This window comes from Acinonyx jubatus, chromosome B3, assembly GCF_027475565.1.
Source record: "Acinonyx jubatus isolate Ajub_Pintada_27869175 chromosome B3, VMU_Ajub_asm_v1.0, whole genome shotgun sequence".
Classification (NCBI taxonomy): Eukaryota; Metazoa; Chordata; class Mammalia; order Carnivora; family Felidae; genus Acinonyx; species Acinonyx jubatus.
This window is the reverse complement of record NC_069386.1, coordinates 82,350,808-82,372,548: the sequence shown is the minus strand read 5'-3', so window position 1 is coordinate 82,372,548 and position 21,741 is coordinate 82,350,808. Positions and strand designations below refer to the sequence as shown.

The window sequence follows — 21,741 nt, the reverse complement described above, 5'->3', positions numbered from 1 at the left end:
TGTGCTGACAGTGTGGGGCCTGCTGGGATTCTCTGTCACCCTCTCTCTCTGCCGCTATCCCCGACTCTCAAAAATAAATAAATAAACATTAAAAAAGAAAACAAAAGGAAATTTGAGTTGCCTTAATATAAAGCATATCCTGGTTTTATATCTCGCTCACCCTTAAGAGACTTATATAGACCAAATTAGGCATCCTTTAGCTACATAAACTGTTGTTTGGGGGTTTTACTTTATGTTTTGTAAGCATTTTACCGGAATGAATATACCAAAATCATAAAAAAAAAGTTCTAGAGTCTACTGTATCAGAAGTTTATATATAGAGTTTTTATTTATTACACAGTTTTAAATTTTATTTTTGAGAGGAGACAGAAAGAGTGGAGGAGGGGCAGAGAGAGAGACACACACACACAGAATCTGAGGCAGGCTCCAAGCTGTCTGCACAGAGGCCAACGTGGGTGGGACTTGAACTCACAAACCTCGAGATCATGACCTGAGCCAAAGTCGGATGCTTAACCACCTGAGCCACCCAGGTGCCCCAATTTTTATTTTTTTAAGTAAGCACTAGGCCCTGTTGCATCCACACGATTCCTGAAACAGAATGCTATGGGCACCAGTGACAGTCACAACAAAGTTTATTGCAATGAAAGGCAAGGTTGACCGATCGGGACCAACACTTTTGATCAGAGTGCAGCCTCGAACAGCCGGGGTACAGAGTTTTTATAGCCGATCACATCGTTTTATCATCACCTGGGAACAGAACAAAGAAATAGTTCCCAGATGAGTTCGAAACAGTTTCCGGATGGGGTGACTATTTTAGACTTTCTGCCATTAAGTTGCAACCAGTGGATCTCCTTGACCCTGCCTCTGATGCTCTTTTCTTTGAACTTTTGTTTCCTTAATTGTTGAAGCCTAATTTACAAGAGTATGAAGCGTAATTTACAAGAGTATGAAGCGTAATTTACAATAGTAAAGCAAGGCTGTTATCTCTTAACCTTCAGTGTTAACACAAAGCTGTTATCTCTCAAGCTACAGGTTAGCCCTACACTACAATTTAACCCTTACAGGCCCAACAGGGGGCTTGAAATCCTGACCCCGAGATTAAGAGTTACATGCTCCACAGACTGAGCCAGCCGGCGCCCCTAATAGGATTCCATTTTCAATAGTCGAATCTAAACTTAAGGGTATTCCTTATAACTAACACTGGTACAAACCATTTCATATTTACAAAGTTTTTCTTCCTAGAAGGGGCCCAGCCCAGCTGGTGGAGTATGGGGTTCCCATAGGAAGGCAGACAGCATAATGGTGGAGCCCCACAGGGTGTGTTATGTGACTTTGGGTGTGTAGAGGGAGTTAAGTGCAACTCCTGATGGAGGGACAGGGAGAGGACGGACTGAGACAAAGTTTCTGTTAACATAGGAGTAAAAGTAGGAGTTATTTTGTCCTTAATGTCATTTTATAAACAAGGGAACCAGCATAAGACCCATTAATTATGTGACTTTTCCAAGGCTCTAGAGCTAATCAGTAACGAATCTAGGAAAGAATTCAAGCTTCCCACACTTAAGCTTTATAGTTCTTAATTACTGAGCAGGCAACTATAAATAACTGCTTCATTGGAAGAAATCTGCAAGTACTAAAGATATAATGAAATATAAAAATAACTCTTAATCCTCCCAAAAGAATGACACAAAATAGAAGTTACCAAGCCAGAGACTTTTATTTCCTCCCCTCTGTTACAGCCTGTAACAGTCCTCCAAAACGGAGGTTCTTTTTCCCAGGTATCAACTGAATTGTCTTTATATCAGAGTTCTCAAACTTTTTGGTCTAAGGACTCCTTTACACTCTCAGAAATTACTGAGGATCCTAAAGAGCTTTTGCTATGTGCTGCCTGTTCCTCAGCGTCTAGATTTCTGCTCTTTTATGTCACGATGTGAGACACTGTACATAGAGTGCTCGTCTCAGAGACTGCTACTTATGACGGTGCTAATTACTATTTTCAGTAGTAAGGTAGCTCTTTTCAGGTAAGCGAAAGCAGCGCACCGCTGTAGTGGATGCTAGGGCTGATCCTTTCTCCCCGCCCTCTTGCTAGGATGATCTGCGCAGGCGCGCAGGGAGGGCACGGAAGTGCGGGCGGAAGTGGGTTCCAGACTCTTTAGCGGACGGAGCGGCCTGTGGAGTAAACAAATACCGAGCGGCCGCTTGCCGCTGGTGCCAGAGGGTACAGGCTACCATGAACCGGCTCCAGGATGACTATGACCCCTACGCAGTTGAAGAGCCTAGCGACGAGGAGCCAGCTTTGAGCAGGTGGGTCCCTGTCCCGTCCCGGCCCCTGAGGCTTCGGGCCGAGGCCAGGCTTTAGCCTTCTGTATTCGCTGCGCCTACCAGGCCTTTGGGGACCCTCGGGCCAGCAGTTGGGCGCCTTTTGCGCCTCGCTGTTGCCTGTGCGACGCCGAGGGGGGTTCTGGTGAGGTGGGGGGGGGGGGCGACACTCGCGCGGGGAACAGAGATATTCTGGAGTTAAGTCTTCAAAAACCTTGGAATCGAATCCTGCCTCTGCAGCTTGCTAACCTGACTGAAGGCAAGTTATCCTCCTTTTGCTCATCTATAAAAAGGAACTATAATAGGGGCTCCCGGTTGGCCCAGTCAGTTAAGCCTGGGACTCTTGATTTCCCCTCAGGTCATAATCTCTAGAGTCGTGAGATCTCCCTATGTTGGGCACAGCGCTGGGCGTGCAGCCTGATTAAGGACCCCCCCCCCCCCCCCCCCCCGCTCGCTGTCTCCAAAATAAACAGAAAAAGGCAATATAATAACTATATCTTAAGTATATTGTGAGGCTTATGGGACTTCCTGTGAACTGACAATCTTGAAGACGAAACTGCCATAAACAGAAATAAGGGACTATTCAGCCTGCCTTTTTGAACGCCTATCTGTGCTTTCTCTGGGCTACGGTTTTCTACAGGCTTGCACTATAGTAGGGGAAATCAGACACGTATCTCGGAAGATAAATATCTTGAAAAGAACTATGTATCTCAGAAGAGTATTGTAGAAAACAGTGGCCTGAGATAGTCACAAATCAAATTCTGTGGGAATTTCCAGAAAGGAGGGATTAATCCTACCTGGGGGAAGCTTGCAGTTAGGTTGGCAAGAGAGTTCCAGGAAAATTTATCCACTTTTTAAAGCTGGCAGCAGATCCTATTAATAAATCTAAAACCTTCTGTTCAACTAAGCTTTTTGTGAAACTGACCTGTCTTCATTTATAATGTTTCCTCGTGTTATCCTGGGAGGGGTTGAAGGCTTGGGAGATTAGACTGCTGTGAAGATTTCTCTTGTGGGGAGTAAGGATGGATTGCAAGGTTTCCTGAGAGAAAGAGTGTCAGTTAATGGGTCTGGTCTGTGAAAGGAGGTATATGAATTAGTAGGCCTCAATTAGTAATTCAGTTTGGTTGGAATATAGCAGGGTTTCCTGGACTTGAGTTATTTAGCCGTTACTGTCTCTATATTTCCCCGTGTTACTATTTATTTAATACTTTTCCTTAGGTCGGGGTGCGTGGGTGGCCCACTTGGCTGAGCATCCCGCTCTTAATTTCGGCTCAGGTCATGATCTCATGGTTGGTGAGATCAAGCCCTGAGTTGGGCTCTGCCAGTGACAGCATGGAGCCTGCTTGGAATTCTTTCATTCTCTGCCCCTTCCCTGCTTTCTCGCTTTCTCAAATAAACAAACATTAGATTTTTTTGAGTTAAATTTCTTTTTAAAAAATATTTATTTATTTTGAGAGAGAGAGAATGAGAGAGAGGGGGAGAGTGGCAGGGAGGCAGAGAGACAGAACAGAACCCACGCAGGCTCCGAGTTGCCAGTGCAGGGCCCGAACTGGGGTTTGATCTCCCCAACCATGAGATCATGACCTCTGCTGAAACCAAGTTGGACGCTTAACTGAGACACCCAGGCACCCTAATTGTATATTTAAATGCATGTACTTGTGACAGTAAATTATGCTATACGAAAAGTTAAACAAAAAATAATACAGAGGGATTCTGTGTCTTCCCCACCTAGTTTCCCTCAATGTTAACATATTTGATAAAACTTTGCTGTAATATCACACCTGGGATATCGACATTAATGGGGTCAAGATATAGAACATTTCCATTACCACAAGGATCCCTCATTGCTCACTTCCTGTCCCCTCTCTCCCATGCACTACTTAACTGCTGGTAACTACCAATCTATTTTCCACTTCTATAATTTTGTCCTTTTCAAGAATATTATGTAAACGGAATCATGCAGTATGTAACCTTTTGGGATTGGTTTTTTTCATTCAGCATAATACCTGGAGGTTCATCCACATTATTGCAGGTGTCAGTAAGTCATTCCTTTTTTATTGCTGAGTACTATTTCACATTTGTTTTAACTATTCGCGTATTTAAAAATTTTTAAAAATATTTTTTAATTTTAGATAGTGTGAGTGGGGCAGGGGGCAGAGGGAGGGAGGGAGAGAGAGAGAGAGAGAGAGAGAGAGAGAGAGAGAATCTTAAGCAGACTCCACACTCAGCACAGGCCTCTATCCCATGACCCTGGGATCATGACCTGAGCTGAAATCAAGAGTCAGTTGCTCAACTGACTGAACCACCCAGGCACCCCTTAACCATTCCCTTATTGAAGGATGTCTAATTGTTTCTAATTTTGACTCTTGTGAATAAAGTATCTGTAAACACTCATGTAGAGGTTTTTGTGTGAATGTTAGTTTTCAGTTTTCTGGGGTAAATGCCCAGGAGTGTGATTGCTGGATTGTATGGTGGTTGCATGTTTAGTTTTATAAGAAACTGTCAAGCTGTTTTCCATAGAAGCTTTATCATTTTACATTCCCACCAGCAATGGCTTCAAAGTTATTTAGTGGTCTGTCTTGGTACTCCTTAAGATAATCTACATTTTGTCCTTTGGAAACACTTGAATATAGGGAAAATCAGAGTTTCTCAGTGTCAGTAGAATTGACATCTTGGATCAGATAATTCTCTATTCAGGGGTTATTCTGTGCATTACCCACTAGAAGCTAGTAGCCCCTCCTCCACCCCCTGCCCCAAGTTGTGGCAATCAAAAATGTCTCTAGCTATGCCATATGTTCTATGCCATATGTTCTCTGGAGAACAAAGTGCTCCCCGTTGGAGACCACTGGTGGGTGAGAGGTAACGTTGAAAAGATAAGTTGAAACCAAATGGGAAAGGCTTTTTTGAATGCTGTGCTCAGAAGTTTGGCCATGGATGATTTCTTTGGGAATTGGCTAGTGGTATGATGAGAGTTCTTTAGGAATAGCTTTCTGGCAACAGGATTAAGAGTGTACTGACATGGAAGAGTTTGGAGGCCTGGAGATGCTTAGGATATGGTGGGACAGGCAGAGTTAAGAGAACCCAAATGAATATAGTGGTACTGGAGAAAGGGAGCATGCTGGTCAGGATTGAGGAATGTTGTTAGATGGGGAATTCTCTTGAGAGTAGAATCTGGCTAAGGCCTCTATCACTAGCAAACTTGATTGGTGTGAATTGCAGTTTTCTGATTTACCTTCTGCCGGAGGCTCAAAAGCATTGTTGTAGAAGAAGAAAATAGAGAAACAAAAACTAGGGGTAGTCTGCAACTATTCATCAGACCACAAATAATTGAACATTATTTATGAATTGTTGATTATATTAAAAATATCTTAGGCATTTCACTCATTTTGATAACATTTCATTCTTTTTGATATCTGGTTTAATTCTGTCATACTGTTATTTATTTAAAAAATTTTTTTTAAGCTTATTTATTTTGAGAGAGAGAAAGAGCAGGGGAGGGGCAGAGAGAGGGAGAAAGAGAATCCAAAGCAGACTCTGCACGGTGAGTGCAGAGCTGGATGCAGGGCTCAAACTCACAAATTGTGAGATCATGACCTGAGCCGAAATCAAGAGTTGGCTGCTTAATGACTGAACCACCCAGGTGCCCCACTGTCATACTGTTGGTAGTGGGGACAGGTGCAAAAGGCCAAGTATATTGGCAATAATTGCTCAGGAGCATTTGTAATATAACTTTCTCTTAATAGTTCTCTGTAGCATTGTGCCTTTTAAACTGTAATATGTAATTATTATCTGTTAACATTTTGTGTGGCTATATTAGCTATATATTGGTTATATATACTAAGTTTTATTTAAGTACTTAGAGTTTTAAAAATCTTTAAAAAACAGTAAAATTTTCATTGCTGATGGAAGTATGAATTGATACAAAACTTTTGGAAATAACACTGTGATAATTCAAGAAGTCAGAAAGATGCTTGTATGTCTAATTCTAGACATAGAATTTTATCCTAAGGAAAAAATTCCTTTTATCCTAAGGAAATCAACAGAAAATTACATATACTCTACAGAGATATTCATTGTAGCATAATAGCAAAGAGTGAGAAATAAATGTACAGCATCTGTAAGATGAAATGTTATGCAGACATTAAAAATATATTTAGAAATATGCAGAAAGGGTTGATCTTTAAATGAGAATAGCTGTATGTAATATAATAGATAAAGGCAACCTTGTAAAACTTAAAGCTGTTGGGCAAGGAGATGATGGGAGTTATAAGTTATTTTAATTTTTTAGTATTCATGTGCCTTATGATTTAAACGTATACTAGTTCTGAAGATGAAGTGGATGTGCTTTTACATGGAACTCCTGACCAAAAACGAAAACTCATCAGAGAATGTCTTACTGGAGAAAGTGAATCATCTAGTGAAGATGAATTTGAAAAAGAAATGGAAGCTGAATTAAATTCCACCATAAAAACAATGGAGGACAAGTTATCCTCTCTGGAAACAGGTAAACTTTTAGATTTTCATATAGATATATATACATATTTTTTAACGTTTATTCAGTATTGGGAGACAGAGTGTGAGTCGGGGAGGGGCAGAGAGAGAGAGAGCGACACACAGAATCCGAAGCAGACTCTAGGTTCTGAGCTGTCAGCCCAGAGCCTGATGCAGGGTTTGAACTCAAAAACCGTGAGATTGTGACCTGAGTCGAAGTCAGCCACCCAACTGACCGAGTTACCCATGTGCCCCTCATATAGATATTTTTCTAAGCTTTACAAGGCAGGAACCTCATTTGTGCCCTGTTGCATCCCAGCACTTTGAGTATGTGCTCATTAAATATTTACCGAGTGAATGAATAAATGTATTTGGCAACCTGAACATAGTTTCTTTGATGACTAGTGAAGAATTTTCCTATGTCGTTGAAATGACACTGTTTAGTATTGTTTACTTACATGATTTCCTTTTGTAATTTTTTTTTGAGTTTATTTGTGGAATGCCTGGGTGGCACAGTCGGTTGAGTGTTCCGATTTGATTTTGGTTCAGGTCATGATCTCATGGTTCATGACATCAAGCCCCAAGTTGGGCTCTGCGCTGACAGCTTGGAGTCTGCTTGTGATTCTCCTTTTTCCCTGTCTTTCTCTGCCCCACTCCTACGTGTGCGCTCATTCACTCTCTCCTTCTCTCTCTCTCTCTCTCTCTCTCTCTCAAAATAAATAAGATCTGAGCCGAAATCAAGAGTCAGATGCTCAACTAACTGAGCCACTCAGAACTCCCTCCTTTATTTTTACCCCAGGATAAAAAAGAAAAAGACACACAAGCTTAGAGAGGTATTTTTAGAGATATATAGCATTGATAGGGGCACATTGAATATGTCACCACAAATTGTGTCATTTTAGTAAGTAGTGAAACATACTTCATTTGGTACTTTGTCTTTATGTAAAATGTACTTGATCCAAAAACTGATTTGTGCCTTAGCTTTGGTTTCCATAATATATGCTATGTATTAACTGTTAGGAACTGAAAGCATATATAATAATAATAAAAGCAAAAGCAGATGTTAATTAAGAGGAAGAATTAGGGACACAAGCATATGACATGAATACAGTATGAGTCATGACACTAGGCACAAGTGAGGAGAGAAGGAATGTGTTCTTGTGTCATTCCCTCTGCCGCTCTTTAGGGCTCTTATCCTCTTTCCCCTGAAGTCCCTTACAACAAGATGTTTATTTCCTGTTCTTCACAGTGTACTGCATGGCTGAAAGGTAGAGAGCTGTATGGTGGCAATCTGGAAATAGGCTATTTTATTGAATTAGATTTGTGGGAAGGGTGAGAGAATAATTTTCTCATGATTTGGAACACTTAATTCATTTCTATAATTAACAATTACAGTTCTCTGTAATTGCCCAGGGCACAAACATTCAGTAAGTCATTGATGTGAAAGTATTTTTCCATCCAAATGAGATTGGGAATGAGTTGATACTGCTTTGAGGTGATGGAAGAATATACTGAGTTTTTTTTCTTGTCAGTTATGTATGGTTTAGTCTTTAAACTTCCCTTACGTAACTAGGGTCTTCTTCAGGAACTGGAAAAGTTGGAACAGCTCTGACAAAGTACTACGATGATATATATTTTGATTCTGATTCTGAGGATGAAGACAAAACAGGTAAGTAGCATGTTTACCAGGTTTAGCCGTTATATTTCATGGAAAAAACATTTACCTAACAATTATTGGATTTTATGATTTCCCTCTGAGTTTTGTCTTCTAAGAAATGGTAGGGGGGGCGCCTGGGTGGCTCAGTCGGTTAGGCGGCCGACTTCAGCTCAGGTCACGATCTCGCGGTCCGTGAGTTCGAGCCCCGCGTCCGGCTCTGTGCTGACAGCTCGGAGCCTGGAGCCTGTTTCGGATTCTGTGTCTCCCTCTCTCTGACCCTCCCCCATTCATACTCTGTCTCTCTCTGTCTCAAAAATAAATAAAAGTTAAAAAAATTAAAAAAAAAAGAAAATCTTTAAAAAAAAAAAAAAGAAATGGTAGGCCATTGATGTGAAAACAAAAGCAGGAATGATGAATAAAAACAGATGGGAATGCACATATGAGGCCTTGGGAGCAGCAAGGGTACTGCATGGATGTGCCCAGGGACAAGGACTGGGTGTCCTGACTCAGGGCTCTTGGCCACACTCTTCCTTAAGGTTCCTTAATGCAGCAGTATTTGGTTTCACACCTGCAAATAGTTTCTATATTTTTACAGGAAATTTAGAAACTTATAAATACTTTATATTTTGCAGAATTTTTTCTGACTTCTTGCTTTTTTTTAATCAGCCTCTGTTCTTTAGAATTGATTTTGTATAAAATCTGAGCAAAGGTAAACATAATAAGAACTACAACTAATTTAATTATATCAGTAGTTACACTGGAATACACAGACAACACATTTATATGGTGAAGAAACAATTTTATGTTTGTATGTATTATTACCTAAGTATTGACCTAAGTACATTTTAAAAGTCTAGTGTATGTGGATGATCATAGTGTTTTTTCATTCATTTTTGAAATATTTTATTTTGATTTCACTACCATTTTATAGATAGGAACTTGTTGAGACTTTATACATCAAAATTTTCTTTTTCTTTTTTTTTTTAATATATGAAATTTATTGTCAAATTGGTTTCCATACAACACCCAGTGCTCATCCCAAAAGGTGCCCTCCTCAATACCCATCACCCACCCTCCCCTCCCTCCCACCCCCCATCAACCCTCAGTTTGTTCTCAGTTTTTAACAGTCTCTTATGCTTTATACATCAAAATTTTCTAATCTTGGCTCCCTTTGACCTTTCTGAGACTCTGGATCCTCATTATTTGAATTCAGTTTTTGAGATAACAACAGTTTTTAGTGAAGAAACAATTTTTGCCTCTTCTGTCACCTTCATTTTAATCCCTTGTTTTTTTTTAAGTTTATTTATTTTGACGTTCACACAGGGGAGGTGCAGAGGGGGAGGGAGGGATAGAATCCCAGTCTGATCCTGTGCTTGAACCCACAATTAGTAAGACCATGACCTCAGCTGAAATCAAGAGCCAGATGCTTAAGTGACTGAATGCTTAAGCTACCTAGGTGTCCTGATGCTTTGCTAATTGGATAAGAACTTTATTTGGAGGAATAGTTAAATTTTTATTTTAGGAAAATATAAGTAGAAAAAAAAGGTAGGTGGGAGTTCTACATTCTGTCTTAAAAAGGTGTGTAATTTAGACATACCTAGCCATATCCTTAACATTTTCAAAATTAGCACAGGTGACCAAGAAGAAAAAGAAGAAACGACACAGGATTCCAACAAATGATGAATTACTGTATGATCCTGAGAAAGATAACAGAGATCAGGCCTGGGTTGATGCACAGAGAAGAGGGTAAGAACTTAACTTTAATATTTAGAATCTTCAGAGAAAAATGATTAAAAGGTGATATTTACAACATTTACATTTTCGTTGTATGTGTATATGTTCATATGGACATACATTAAAATTTTTGAGACAAAACTGCTGAATTGTTTACTTTGAAAATTACCAGCAAATTTCATTCAGATGATTTATTTTTGAGAGAGAGAGTGTGTGGGTGCACATGGGGGAGCAGCAGAGGGCAGGGCTTAGAGGATCCGAAGCGGGCTCTGTGGCTGACAGCAGAGAGCCTGATGTGGGGCTCAAGCTCAAAAATTGTGAGATCATGACCTGAGCTGAAGTTGGATGCTTAACCAACTGAGCCACCTTGGCACCCCTAATGAACATATTTGTGTGTGTGTGTGTGTGTGTGTGTGTGTGTGTGTGTGTGTATTTTAATGTTTATTTATTTTTGAATCATCTGAAGCAGGCTCTGCATTGTCAATGCAAAGCCTGATGTGGGGCTCGAACTCATGAACTGTGAGATCATGACCTGAGCCAAAGTCAGATGTTCAACTGACTGAGCCACCCAAGCGCCCCCGCCCCATGAATATCCCCAGTGTAAAATAAACATTTTAAGTGCTATGAGTATTGAGATAGTTAAGTAAATTATAGTGTAGCTCTTGATTCTGGTAACAGAATTTGTCAGGTAAGATGGAATGTATCTTTATTATATAATCTTTAAAAAACAAATTTATTTTATTTTATTTATTTATTTATTTTTTAAACAATTAAAAAAAAATTTTTTTTTTCAACGTTTATTTATTTTTGGGACAGAGAGAGACAGAGCATGAACGGGGGAGGGGCAGAGAGAGAGGGAGACACAGAATCGGAAACAGGCTCCAGGCTCTGAGCCATCAGCCCAGAGCCTGACGCGGGGCTCGAACTCCCGGACCGCGAGATCGTGACCTGGCTGAAGTCGGACGCTTAACCGACTGCGCCACCCAGGCGCCCCTGAACTCACTACTTTTTAAGTATCACAAGGGGAGTGATCATGCCTGTCTGTTCACTGCTTTATCCCAGGCATCTTGCACTTTGTAAAATGGGCTCTCATTAAGTAGCTATTGAATGAATAAGTTACTTTCTTGGGTTTGGGTTTTGAAATCTGTTAAGCTTTGGAGGTATTTAACAACAGTTTTAAAGTATGTATTGCATGTTTTCAGTATTTTTCCCCAGAGACATTTAAAGGATTTAGAAAGTAACGCCACATAATTTATTTTCTGTTGTTGAGGTTTTAGGAGTTTACCATAAGTCCCTTTTAAGAATATATACTTTCATACTTTACTTTCATAGGTAGATTCGTGCTGTAATTTTGCAGTCAGCAAATATTTATTGGACACTTATTATGTACTAGACACTGTTCTGTATTCTTGAAATACAGCAAGGAACAAAACAGACCAAAATCCTTAGGCACTTAGAGCTTATATGCTTGTTTTTTAAATGTAGCTTTACTAGGTTTTTCAAATTAATAGACTTTATGCTTTTAGAAGAGTTTTAGATTTACAGAAAAATTGAGCCAATAATACATGGTTCCCATATACCTTCCCACAACAACACACACACACAGTTTCACCTGTTAACATGTTACATTAATATGGTACATTTGTCACAATTAATGAACTGGTATTTATACGTTATTATAAACTAAGGTCCATAGTTTATTCACATTTCCTTAGTTTTTACCTTCTGTCCATTTTCTGTTCCAAGAGCCCATCCAGGATGCCATGTTACTTTTTTAGTATATGTGCTGCCAAAGCGAGCGTGCCATGTTACTTTTAATTGTCATGTCTCTTGGGGCGCCTGGGTGGCTCAGTCGGTTAAGCGTCCGACTTCGGCTCAGGTCATGATCTCGCGGTCCGTGAGTTCGAGCCCCGTGTCGGGCTCTGTGTTGACAGCTCAGAGCCTGGAGCCTGTTTCAGATTCTGTGTCTCCCTCTCTCTGACCCTCCCCTGTTCATGCTCTGTCTCTCTCTGTCTCAAAAATAAATAAACGTTTAAAAAAAAATAATTGTCATGTCTCTTTAGGCTCTTCTTGGCTCTGACAGTTTTCAGACTTTTCTTGGTTTTGATGACCTTAACATTTTTCAGGATACTGGACAGATACATTGTAGGAGACCATTCTATTGGAATTTGTTTGATGTTTTTCTCATGATTAGACTGGGATTATGAATTTGGGGAAGGAAGGCCACGGAGATAAAGTGCAATTTTCATCATTTTGTGATCAGTTGTTAATAGTGACCTAATATTGACCTTGATCGCCATGGTATGGAAGTGTTTGTCAGGTTTCTCAACTGTAAAGTTACCCTCTGCCCCTCCTTTCCATATTGTACTCTTTGGAAGGAAGTCACTATGTGCAGCCCAAACTTGTGGAGTGGGGAGTTATGCTCCAGTTCCTTAAGGGGAGAGTATCTTCATTAATTATTCTTCTTTATGGGAGATTTGTCCCGTCCCTCCCTCCCTCCCTCTCTCCCTCCCTCCCTCCCTCCCTCCCTTCCTTCCTTCCTTCCATTTGTTCAGTCATTTATATCAGTATGGACTAATGGGTATTTACTTATACTTCAGGTTATAATCCAGTACTACATTATTTTGTTGTTCTCATTGTTTCAGCTTTGTCCATTGGGAACGCTTTTCAGTTGACTTCTGTGCCCCCTTGACATACCTACCTCGTTGTTTTTGAGCACTTCCTTACTTTCTGGTACTACAGGATGCTCCAGGTTCATCTTGTATGCCTCATTCCTAGAATCAGTTATTTTTCATAGGAGTACTAGTTTCTTTTATTGGAGAGTGGCATTAGAAATCATGCCACTGGGGGTGTCTGGCTGGCTCAATCCATAGAGCATGTGACTCTTAATCTTGGAATTGTGAGTTTGAGCCCCTTAAAAGGAGGGAGTGGGGCCTCCTTAAAAAAGAAAAAGAAATCAAGATCTGGCTTTAATGTGCACCCCTTGCCCCCCTTTCTTTTTCTGTTCTAGCTACCATGGTTTTGGAATACAGAGGCCACATCAACAACAACAGCCTGTTCCAAATAGTGATGCTGTCCTGAACTGCCCTGCCTGCATGACCACACTATGCCTTGATTGCCAAAGGTAATGGATAAAGGGTAACAATACACACACACACGTACATACACATGCACACAACTTGGTGATCTTTTGTTTAAATCAGAAATAGACTTTTGAGGTATATACTTAGGAATTCTAATAAAGTTCTGTCCTCTTATATCCTTGCTGCTATATGACTAACCTTTATGCAAATACTTTTGGTTATATGTAGTTCTATTATAAGTAGTTTTTTAATAAAACACTTAACCATTACTGACACAGATTCAGTGAAACTGCATGTATGTTGTGGAATGACATAATCTCTCAAATACACATTTTTAAAAATGTTTTATTTATTTTAGAGAGAGAACAAGAACGAGTGGGGGAGGAGCAGACAGGGGGACAGAGGATCCAATGCGGGCTCTGCACTGAGAGCAGTGAGCCCGATGCAGGGCTCCAACTGACAAACTGTGAGATCATGACCTGAGCCAAAGGTGGATGCTCAACCTACTGAGCCACCCAGGCACCCCTCAAATACACTCTTTTTAAAAAAATTGTGATAAAATACATATAAGATGTCCTATTTTAACCATCAAAATTTTTTTATTAAAGAGTCCATCATTTGTATATTTAGTTTATTGTCAACTAGATCATTTAAAAATTTAATACCTTTTGTGTGTGTATATATTGAGAACTTTTAAGATCTCTCTTAGCAACTTTCAAGGATGTAGTACAATGTTGGTAACTATTTAAACAATATTATATCCCCAGACCTTCTCCATCTTATAACTGGAAGTTTGTACCATTTGACTGTCTTCACCCATCCACCCTTCCCCCACCAACCACAAATCTATACTCTGTGTTTAGGAGTTCAGGTTTTTTGTTTTTTGTTTTTTTGTTTTTTGGATTCCACATATAAGTGAAATCATTCAGTATTTTTCTATCTCTGTCTGACTTATTTAGTATAATGCCCTCACGGCTCATCCATGTTTTCACAAATGGCAGGATCCTCCTCCTCCTCCTCCATTGTATCTATACACCATGTTTTCTTTATCCATTCACCTATGCATGGACACTTAGTTTGTTTCATGTTTTGGCTGTTAAGAATTCTGTTGCAGTAGGTTTTGGAGAGAACACCATAGAGCTAAAGTGTTGTTTTCATTACATTATATCAAGGGCACAGACTATCAACCAAAAATCAACAGATTTATGACTGGTAATGTTGACCTTTATCACCTGGCTGAGGTAGGGGTACATATACCTCTTTGAGATAGTGATGTCATTTCCTTCAGATATATACCCAGAAGTGGGATTGCTGGATCATACGGTAGTTATATTTTTAGTATTTTGAAGAGTCTCCATATTGTTTTCATAGTGGCTGTACCAATTTAAATTCCCACCAATAGTGCACAAGGTTTCACTTTTGTTATCCCTTGTCTTTTTGATAATAGCCATTCTAACAGGTATAAAGTGACATCTCTCTGTAGTTTTGATTTGCATTTCCCTGATGATTAAGGATGTTGAACACCTTTTCATGTACCTGTTGGCCATTTGTATATCTTTTTTTGGAAAAATATTCAGGTCCTTTGCCCATTTTCTAATTGGATTGTTTATTTTCTGCTAATGAGTTGTAGGAGTTCCTTGAATATTAACCTGTTAACCCCTTATCAGATACATGATTTGCAAATATTTTCTCCCATTCCATAGATTGCCTTTTCCTTTTGTTGATTGTTTCTTTGCTGTGCTGAAGCTTTTTAGTTTGATGTAGTCCCACTTACATTATTTAATTTTTTTAACTTAAAAAAAAAAAAAGGTTTATTTATTTCGATACTATGAGTGGGGGAAGGGCAGAGAGAGGGGGAGAGACAATCCCAAGCAGGCTCCACCTCCAGCACAGAGCCTGATGTGTGGCTCCATTTCACAACCATGAGTTTGTGACCTGAGCTGAAATTAAAGGTTGGATGCTTAACTGATTGAGCCACCTAAGCTCCCCCAACTTGTTTATTTTTGCTTTTGTTGCTTGTGCTTATCCAAAAGGTTATTGCTAAGACCCATGTTGAGCTTTTTCCCTATGTTTGAGTAGTTTTACAACTTCGTGTCTTAAATTTAAGTCTTTAATCTATTTCGAATTAATTTTTGTGAGTGGAGTAAGACAGGGGTCCAGTTTCATTATTTTGCAAATGACTGTCCAATTTTTCCCAAACCATTCATTGAAGATATTATCTTCCCAGCATTGAATATTTTTGGCTCCCTTGTCAAATATTAGTTGACCGTGTATGCATGAGTTTACTTCTGGGTTCTCTGTTCTGTGAGTCTGTGAGTCTGGTTTTTTTTTTTTATTTATTTTTTTATTTTTATTTTTTCTGTGAGTCTGTTTTTATGCTAGTCCCATATTGTTTTGATTATCATAGCTTTGTTGTTTTTGTTTTTTTTTAATTTTTTAAATGTTTATTTATTTAAATGAATACAGAGAGTGTGGGCAGAGGAGAGAGAGGGAGACACAGAATCCAAAGCAGGCTCCAGGCTCCGAGCTGTCAGCACAGAACCCGACGCACGGCTTGAACTCATGAATTGTGAGATCATGACCTGAGCTGAAGTCAGAGGCTTAACCGCTTAACTGACTGAGCCACCCAGACACCCCTGATGATCAAAGCTTTGTAGTACAGTTTAAAATGAGGAAGTGTGATGCTTACAGCTTTGTTGTTCTTTCTCAAGGTTGCTTTGGCTATTTGGGTTTTTTTGTGATTCCACACAAATTTGAGGTTTTTTTCTATATAAGATTTTTTTCTATTTCTATTGACTCTAGAAGGCTTTGGGTAGTATGGACATTTTAACAATAGTAAATTTTTTTTTTTTTTTTTAACATTTCTTTATTTTTGAGAGACAGGGAGAGACAGAATGTGAGTGGGGGAGGGGCAGAGAGAGAGGGAGACAGAATCTGAAGCAGGCTCCAAGCTCAGAGCTGACAGCACAGAGCCCAACATGGGACTTGCACTCACGGACTGCGAGATCATGACCTGAGCCAAAGTCAGATGCTCAAATTACTGAGCCACCCAGGTGACCCAGTAATTCTTTAAAAAATTAAAAAAAAATTTTTTTAATGTTTATTTATTTTTGAGAGAGAGAGAAAGAGAGAACACCACTGGGGAGGCAGGGGAGGGGCAGAGAGTAGGGTGGGGGACAGAGAGTCCAAAGCAAGTTCTCTTGCACTGACAGCAGAGAGCCTGATGTGGAGCTCAGACTCATGAACTGTGAGATCATGACCTGAGCTGAAGTCTGACACTTAAACCACTGAGCCACCCAGGCGCCCCAACAATAGTAATTCTTTTGATGTGTGCACATGGGTTATCTTTCCATTTACGTGTATTTTCTTCGTTTTCTTTCATGAATGTCTTAACAGTTTTCTGTGTATAAATCTCTCACCTTCTTGGTTAAATTTATTCCCAAGTGTTTTATTATTTTGGATGCCATCATGAATGGGATTATTTTCTTAATTTCTTTTTCAGATAGTTTACTGTTAATGTATAGAGAGCAGATTTTTGTAATTTTTATTTTTAATCTTTTTTTAACGTTTATTTTTGAGAGAGACAGAGAGCATGAGCGGGGGATGGGCAGAGACTGAGGGAGACAGAATCCGAAGCAGACTCCAGGCTCTGAGCTGTCAGCACAGAGCCTGACATGGGGCTTCAACTCACAGACTGTGATATCTTGACCTGGGCTGAAGGGGGATGCTTAACTGACTGAGCTACCTGGGCCCCCCTTTTTAAAAAATTTTTTTTAAAGTTTTGAGAGCAGCTGTGGGGGAGGGGCAGAGAGAGAGGGAGACAGAGAATCCCAAGCAGGTGTTGTGCTGTCAGTGCAAAGCCCGATGCAGGGCTCTATCTCCTGAACCCATGAGATCATGACCTGAGCCAGAATCAAGATTCAGACGCTTAGCCACCCTGGCGCCCCTGTAATTGGTTTTGTGTCTTGAAACTTCATTGAATTTTATATTTATTTTAACAATATTTTAATATTTTTTTTGGTGGAGTCTTTAAAATTTTATGCATATAAGATTATATCATCTACGAACAGTTTTATTTCTTCCCTATTTGGATACCTTTTATTTCATTTTTTTTTTTGCCTGATTGCTTTGGCTAGGACTTGTAGTACTATGTCGACTAGGACTGGTGAGAGTGGGTACTCTTGTACCCCATTTTAACCATTTTAAGTGTACAATTCAGTGACATGAACTACATTCACAATATTGTGCAGCTATCACCACAGTCCATTTTAGAAACTTTTTTGTCATTGCAAACAGAAACTTTGTACCCATTAGACAAAATTCCCCATTCTCTACCCCTTCCTGCCCCAGCCTGTGGTAACCTCTATTCTGTTTTCCTTTTCGGATTGTTAATCGCTCATGTATAGAAATGAACAGATTTTTGTGTGTTGATTTTGTACCCTGAAATTTTGCTGAAGTAGTTTATTAGCTCTAATAGTTTTTTTGTGTAATGCTCAGAATTTTCTACATACAAGATCATGTCATCTGTGAATTATTTGTTTCCAGCGTGGATGCCTTTTATTTCTTTTTCTTAGCTAATTGCTCTGATTAGAACTTCAAGTACTATGTTGGGTAGAAATGGTGAAAGCAGATATTTTTAGTCTTGTTCTTGATCTTAGAGGAAAAATTTTCATTTTTGAATATGATGTTAGCTGTGGAATTTTCATATATGACCTTTATTGTATTGAAGTTCCTTCTATTTTTAGTTTATTGGGTATTTTTACCATGAATTGGTGTTGAATTTTGTCAAATTCTTTATTTTTATTTCTCATTTTTTAAATGTTTATTATCTATTTTTGAGAGAGGGGGAAGAGAATGAGCAGGGGAGGGACAGAGAGAGAGGGAGACATAGCATCTGAGCTGTCAGCACAGAGCCCGACATGGGGCTCAAACCCATGAACTTCAGGATCGTGCCTTGAGCTGAAGTTGGACGCTTAACTGACTGAGCCACCCAGGCGCCCCTAGAAGCTCTTTAAGCTTTTAAAACTGTAGCTTTTACTAAAATGGTGACAAGAATGGCATCAGTTGTCATGAGAGGAGGGCAGTCTCATGCCACAATGTGAAAGACAGTCAAAACATTAGCTCTCAAGTTTCCAATAACTTTTCTTGTCTTTCTAAGTTTGAAGAGCAAATGAAATTATTTTTGGAGATAAAAGTTACTTTTAAAGCAATAGAAAAGAGGATATATTCATTCTTTATTATCTATTGACACATTTTTTTCCTACTCTTTTTTTTTTTTTTTAATGTTTATTTTCAGGAAGAGAGAGAGTATAAGTGAGGGAGGGGCAAAGAGAGGGGGAGAGAGAGAATCCCAAGCAGGTTCCGTGCTTTCAGTGTAGAGTCCGATGTGGGGCTTACTTCCATGAACTGTAAGGTCATGACCCGAGCTGAAATCAAGAGTCAGATGCTTAACTGACTGAGCCACCCAGGTGCCCCAGTTTTTTCCTATTCTTAAAATAACCCTTAACATTTCTTTAAATTTCCCATTTTGTTCTGTTTGTACTTTGGTTGTATTTCAGTAAGTTTTTGGTCTTCTCAAATTTTACCTAATTGGAGATGCAAGAATATACACTGGGGGAAAAGATAGTCTCTTCAATAAATGGTGCTCGGAAAACTGGATAGCTACATGCGAGAATGAAACTGAACCACTTTCTTACATCATACACAAAAATCAACTCAGAATGGATGAAGGACCTAAATGTGAGACCTGAAAGCATAAAACGGCTAGAAGAAAACATAGGCAGTAGTGTGACATCGGCTATAACAACATTTTTCTAGATGGTCTTCTAAGGCAAGGAAGATAAAAGCAAGAGTAAACTATTGGGACTACACCAAAATAAAAATCTTTTGTGCAGTGAAGAAATCCATCAACAAAATAAACCCACTGAATGGGAGAGGATATTTGCAAACGATCCATTTGATAAGGGATTAATATCCAAAATATATAAAGAACTGATACAACTTAACACCAAAAAAACCAATAATGCAATTAAAAAATGGGCAGAGTATCTGACTAGACATTTTTCCAAAGTAGACCTATAGATGTCAAACAGACACATGAAAAGATGCTCGACATCATTAATCATCATGGAAATGCAAATCAGAACCACAATGAGGTATTCATACACTTGTCAGAATGGCTAGAATCAAAAAGACAAGATATAACAAGTGTTTGTGAGGATGTGGAGAAAAAGAACTCTTGTGCACTGTTGGTGGGAATGTGGTGCAGCTGCTGTGGAAAACAGTATAGAGATTTCTCAAAAAATTAAAAATAGCAATAACTTATGATCCAGTAATTCCACTTCTTGGTTTTTATCCAAAGAAAATGAAAACTAATTTGAAAAGGTACATGTACTCTTATGTGTATTGTAGTATTATTTATAATAGCCAAGATATGAAACAACCCAAGTGTCCCTTGATTGATAAATAGATAAAGACAATATGGTAATATACACAGTGGAATATTCAGCCATAAAAAGAATGAGATCTTGCCATTTGTAACAACATGGATGGACCTAAAGGGTATTATGCTAAGAGAAATAAGTCAAAGAAAGACAGATACTGTATGATTTCACCTATATGTAAAATCTAAAAAACAATAAATGAATTAACAGACAAAAAGCAGAAACTGACCCATAATTACAGAGAACAAACTGATGGTTGCCAGAGGAGAGGGTGGTGGGGGATGGCCAAAATGAGTGAAGGGGAGTGGGAGATACAGGCTTCCAGGTATGGAGTAAGTCATGGGGATAAAAAGGTACAGCATAGGGAATAAAAATGATATTGTAATAGCATTGTATGGTGACATGGTAGCTACACTCATGGTGAGCATACATAGGGTGTAAACCTGTTGAATCACTGTGTAGTACATCTGAAACTAATATACACTGTATCAACTATACTTGAGTTAAAAACTTTTTTTTTTTATCTAAATAGATAACCTATTAAAATAGGATATAAATCGCAATTCTCCATTTGTTTTTCCTCTTAGGCATGAATCATACAAAACTCAGTATAGAGCAATGTTTGTGATGAATTGTTCTGTCAACAAAGAGGAGGTTCTAAGATACAAAACCCCAGAGAACAGGAAGAAAAGGCGAGGCCATAAGAAGATGAGGTCTAATCGTGAAGATGCTCCAGAGCAGGTAGAGGCAGAAGTGGAAGAAATCTATCACCCCGTCATGTGCACCGAATGTTCCACTGAAGTGGCAGTCTATGACAAGGATGAAGTCTTTCATTTTTTCAACGTTTTAGCAAGTCATTCTTAAATAGCTAAGTTGGCATTTAATTGCCCAATACAATATACAACGCAAATATGGACACTTACTTTCCCTGCTAATTCCTCTCCATTGACATTCTGAGCGGTTATTTGAGGAAGCAGTGTTTGTCTTTTTGAGAGAGAATGGTTGTCAACCTGCATCCCTCCACCTCCTTTAAAAAAAATTTTCCCCCAGTTTTGATGGGACTAATTGTTCGTTTCCTTTTTGATGGGCATTTGGAAACCATGGGGACTTTTTTACATATTAAAACTCTTTAGAATTAAAATGCTCTGGAGTTATAAGTAATGTTTCAGAGTGTTATTTTTTATTTTGGATGTACCCTTGGTGTGATTAAACTAGACACTATTCCCCCCACCCCCACTTCTGTCTGTATTGTTTTTGCTAAAAAGTATATTTACCTTCTATCATAGTATGAAGTGATATTATTTAGCAACTGTTAGAGTTACATGGAGTTAATATTGCCAGGTGCTTTGAGTAATTAATATAGGTCTTTTCCTAAAAGGATTGTATAGTTAACAGTAATCTAACCTTAGTGAATTAACATAGTAAATAGAAATTTATGGTGATGGGTTGCCTGGGTGGCTCAGTCAGTTAAGCATCTGACTTCGGCTCTGGTCATGATCTCATCGTTCCTGAGTTCGAGCTCTGTGCTGACAGCTCAGAGCCTGGAGTCTGTTTCAGATTCCGTGTCTCCCTCTCTGTTTCTGCTCCTCCCCCACTCGTGCTCTGTCTCTCTCTCTCTGTCTTGAAAATAAATAAACATTTAAAAAAATTAAAAAAAATTATGATGAGGAAGAGCAAGCTCACCCTCCACCCTTGGACTTAAAAATACAGTTGCTGCCTCTTATGCCCACTATTTGTTCTGGAATTTCTGTGGCCAGCAGCCAAGATACTGTTTTTTCTTTTTTGCTATTAATATAAAAATCATTAGTGACAGGTTGGAGGAAATTGCATTGTAGGCATCTGTGCTTTTGAAAAGAACGATTGGACTTGTTCCAAAAACATTAGGAAACTCAGGATCCTCCTGTTATTCTAGTAGAGATATGGTAGAGTGGAATGAAGTCAGAAAATAGGTATTTAAAAAAATTTTTTTTAAAATAATCTCTACCCTAGTGGGGCTTGAACCCACTACCCCAAGATC

General features: G+C 39.1%; 1 protein-coding gene across 2 annotated transcripts; it reads left to right on the top strand.

Annotated features, from left to right (window-relative positions):
* The first annotated feature begins 2,105 nt into the window (after positions 1-2,105).
* On the top strand, positions 2,106-20,881 carry EAPP (E2F associated phosphoprotein). Of its 2 annotated transcripts, XM_015073665.3 has the most exons (6): positions 2,112-2,301; positions 6,639-6,820; positions 8,381-8,476; positions 10,093-10,210; positions 13,209-13,322; positions 20,312-20,881. In XM_015073665.3, the coding sequence occupies exons 1-6, from the start codon at positions 2,228-2,230 to the stop codon at positions 20,586-20,588; spliced, it is 861 nt and encodes a 286-aa protein (XP_014929151.1). In that variant the 5' UTR covers positions 2,112-2,227; the 3' UTR covers positions 20,589-20,881. The 2 variants fall into 2 exon arrangements, with proteins under 2 accessions (XP_026921371.1, XP_014929151.1); XM_027065570.2 differs by lacking the exons at positions 10,093-10,210; positions 20,312-20,881 and having other exon boundaries at positions 2,106-2,301; positions 13,209-13,279.
* Positions 20,882-21,741: the final 860 nt, after the last annotated feature.

Coding starts and splice junctions, on each gene's coding strand:
- EAPP (XM_015073665.3), top strand. CDS start 2,228: ATGAACCGGCTCCAGGATGACTATGACCCCTACGCAGTTGAAGAGCCT. Junction 2,302..6,638: donor GAGGAGCCAGCTTTGAGCAG/GTGGGTCCCTGT, acceptor AACGTATACTAG/TTCTGAAGATGAAGTGGATG. Junction 8,477..10,092: donor TGAGGATGAAGACAAAACAG/GTAAGTAGCATG, acceptor TTTCAAAATTAG/CACAGGTGACCAAGAAGAAA.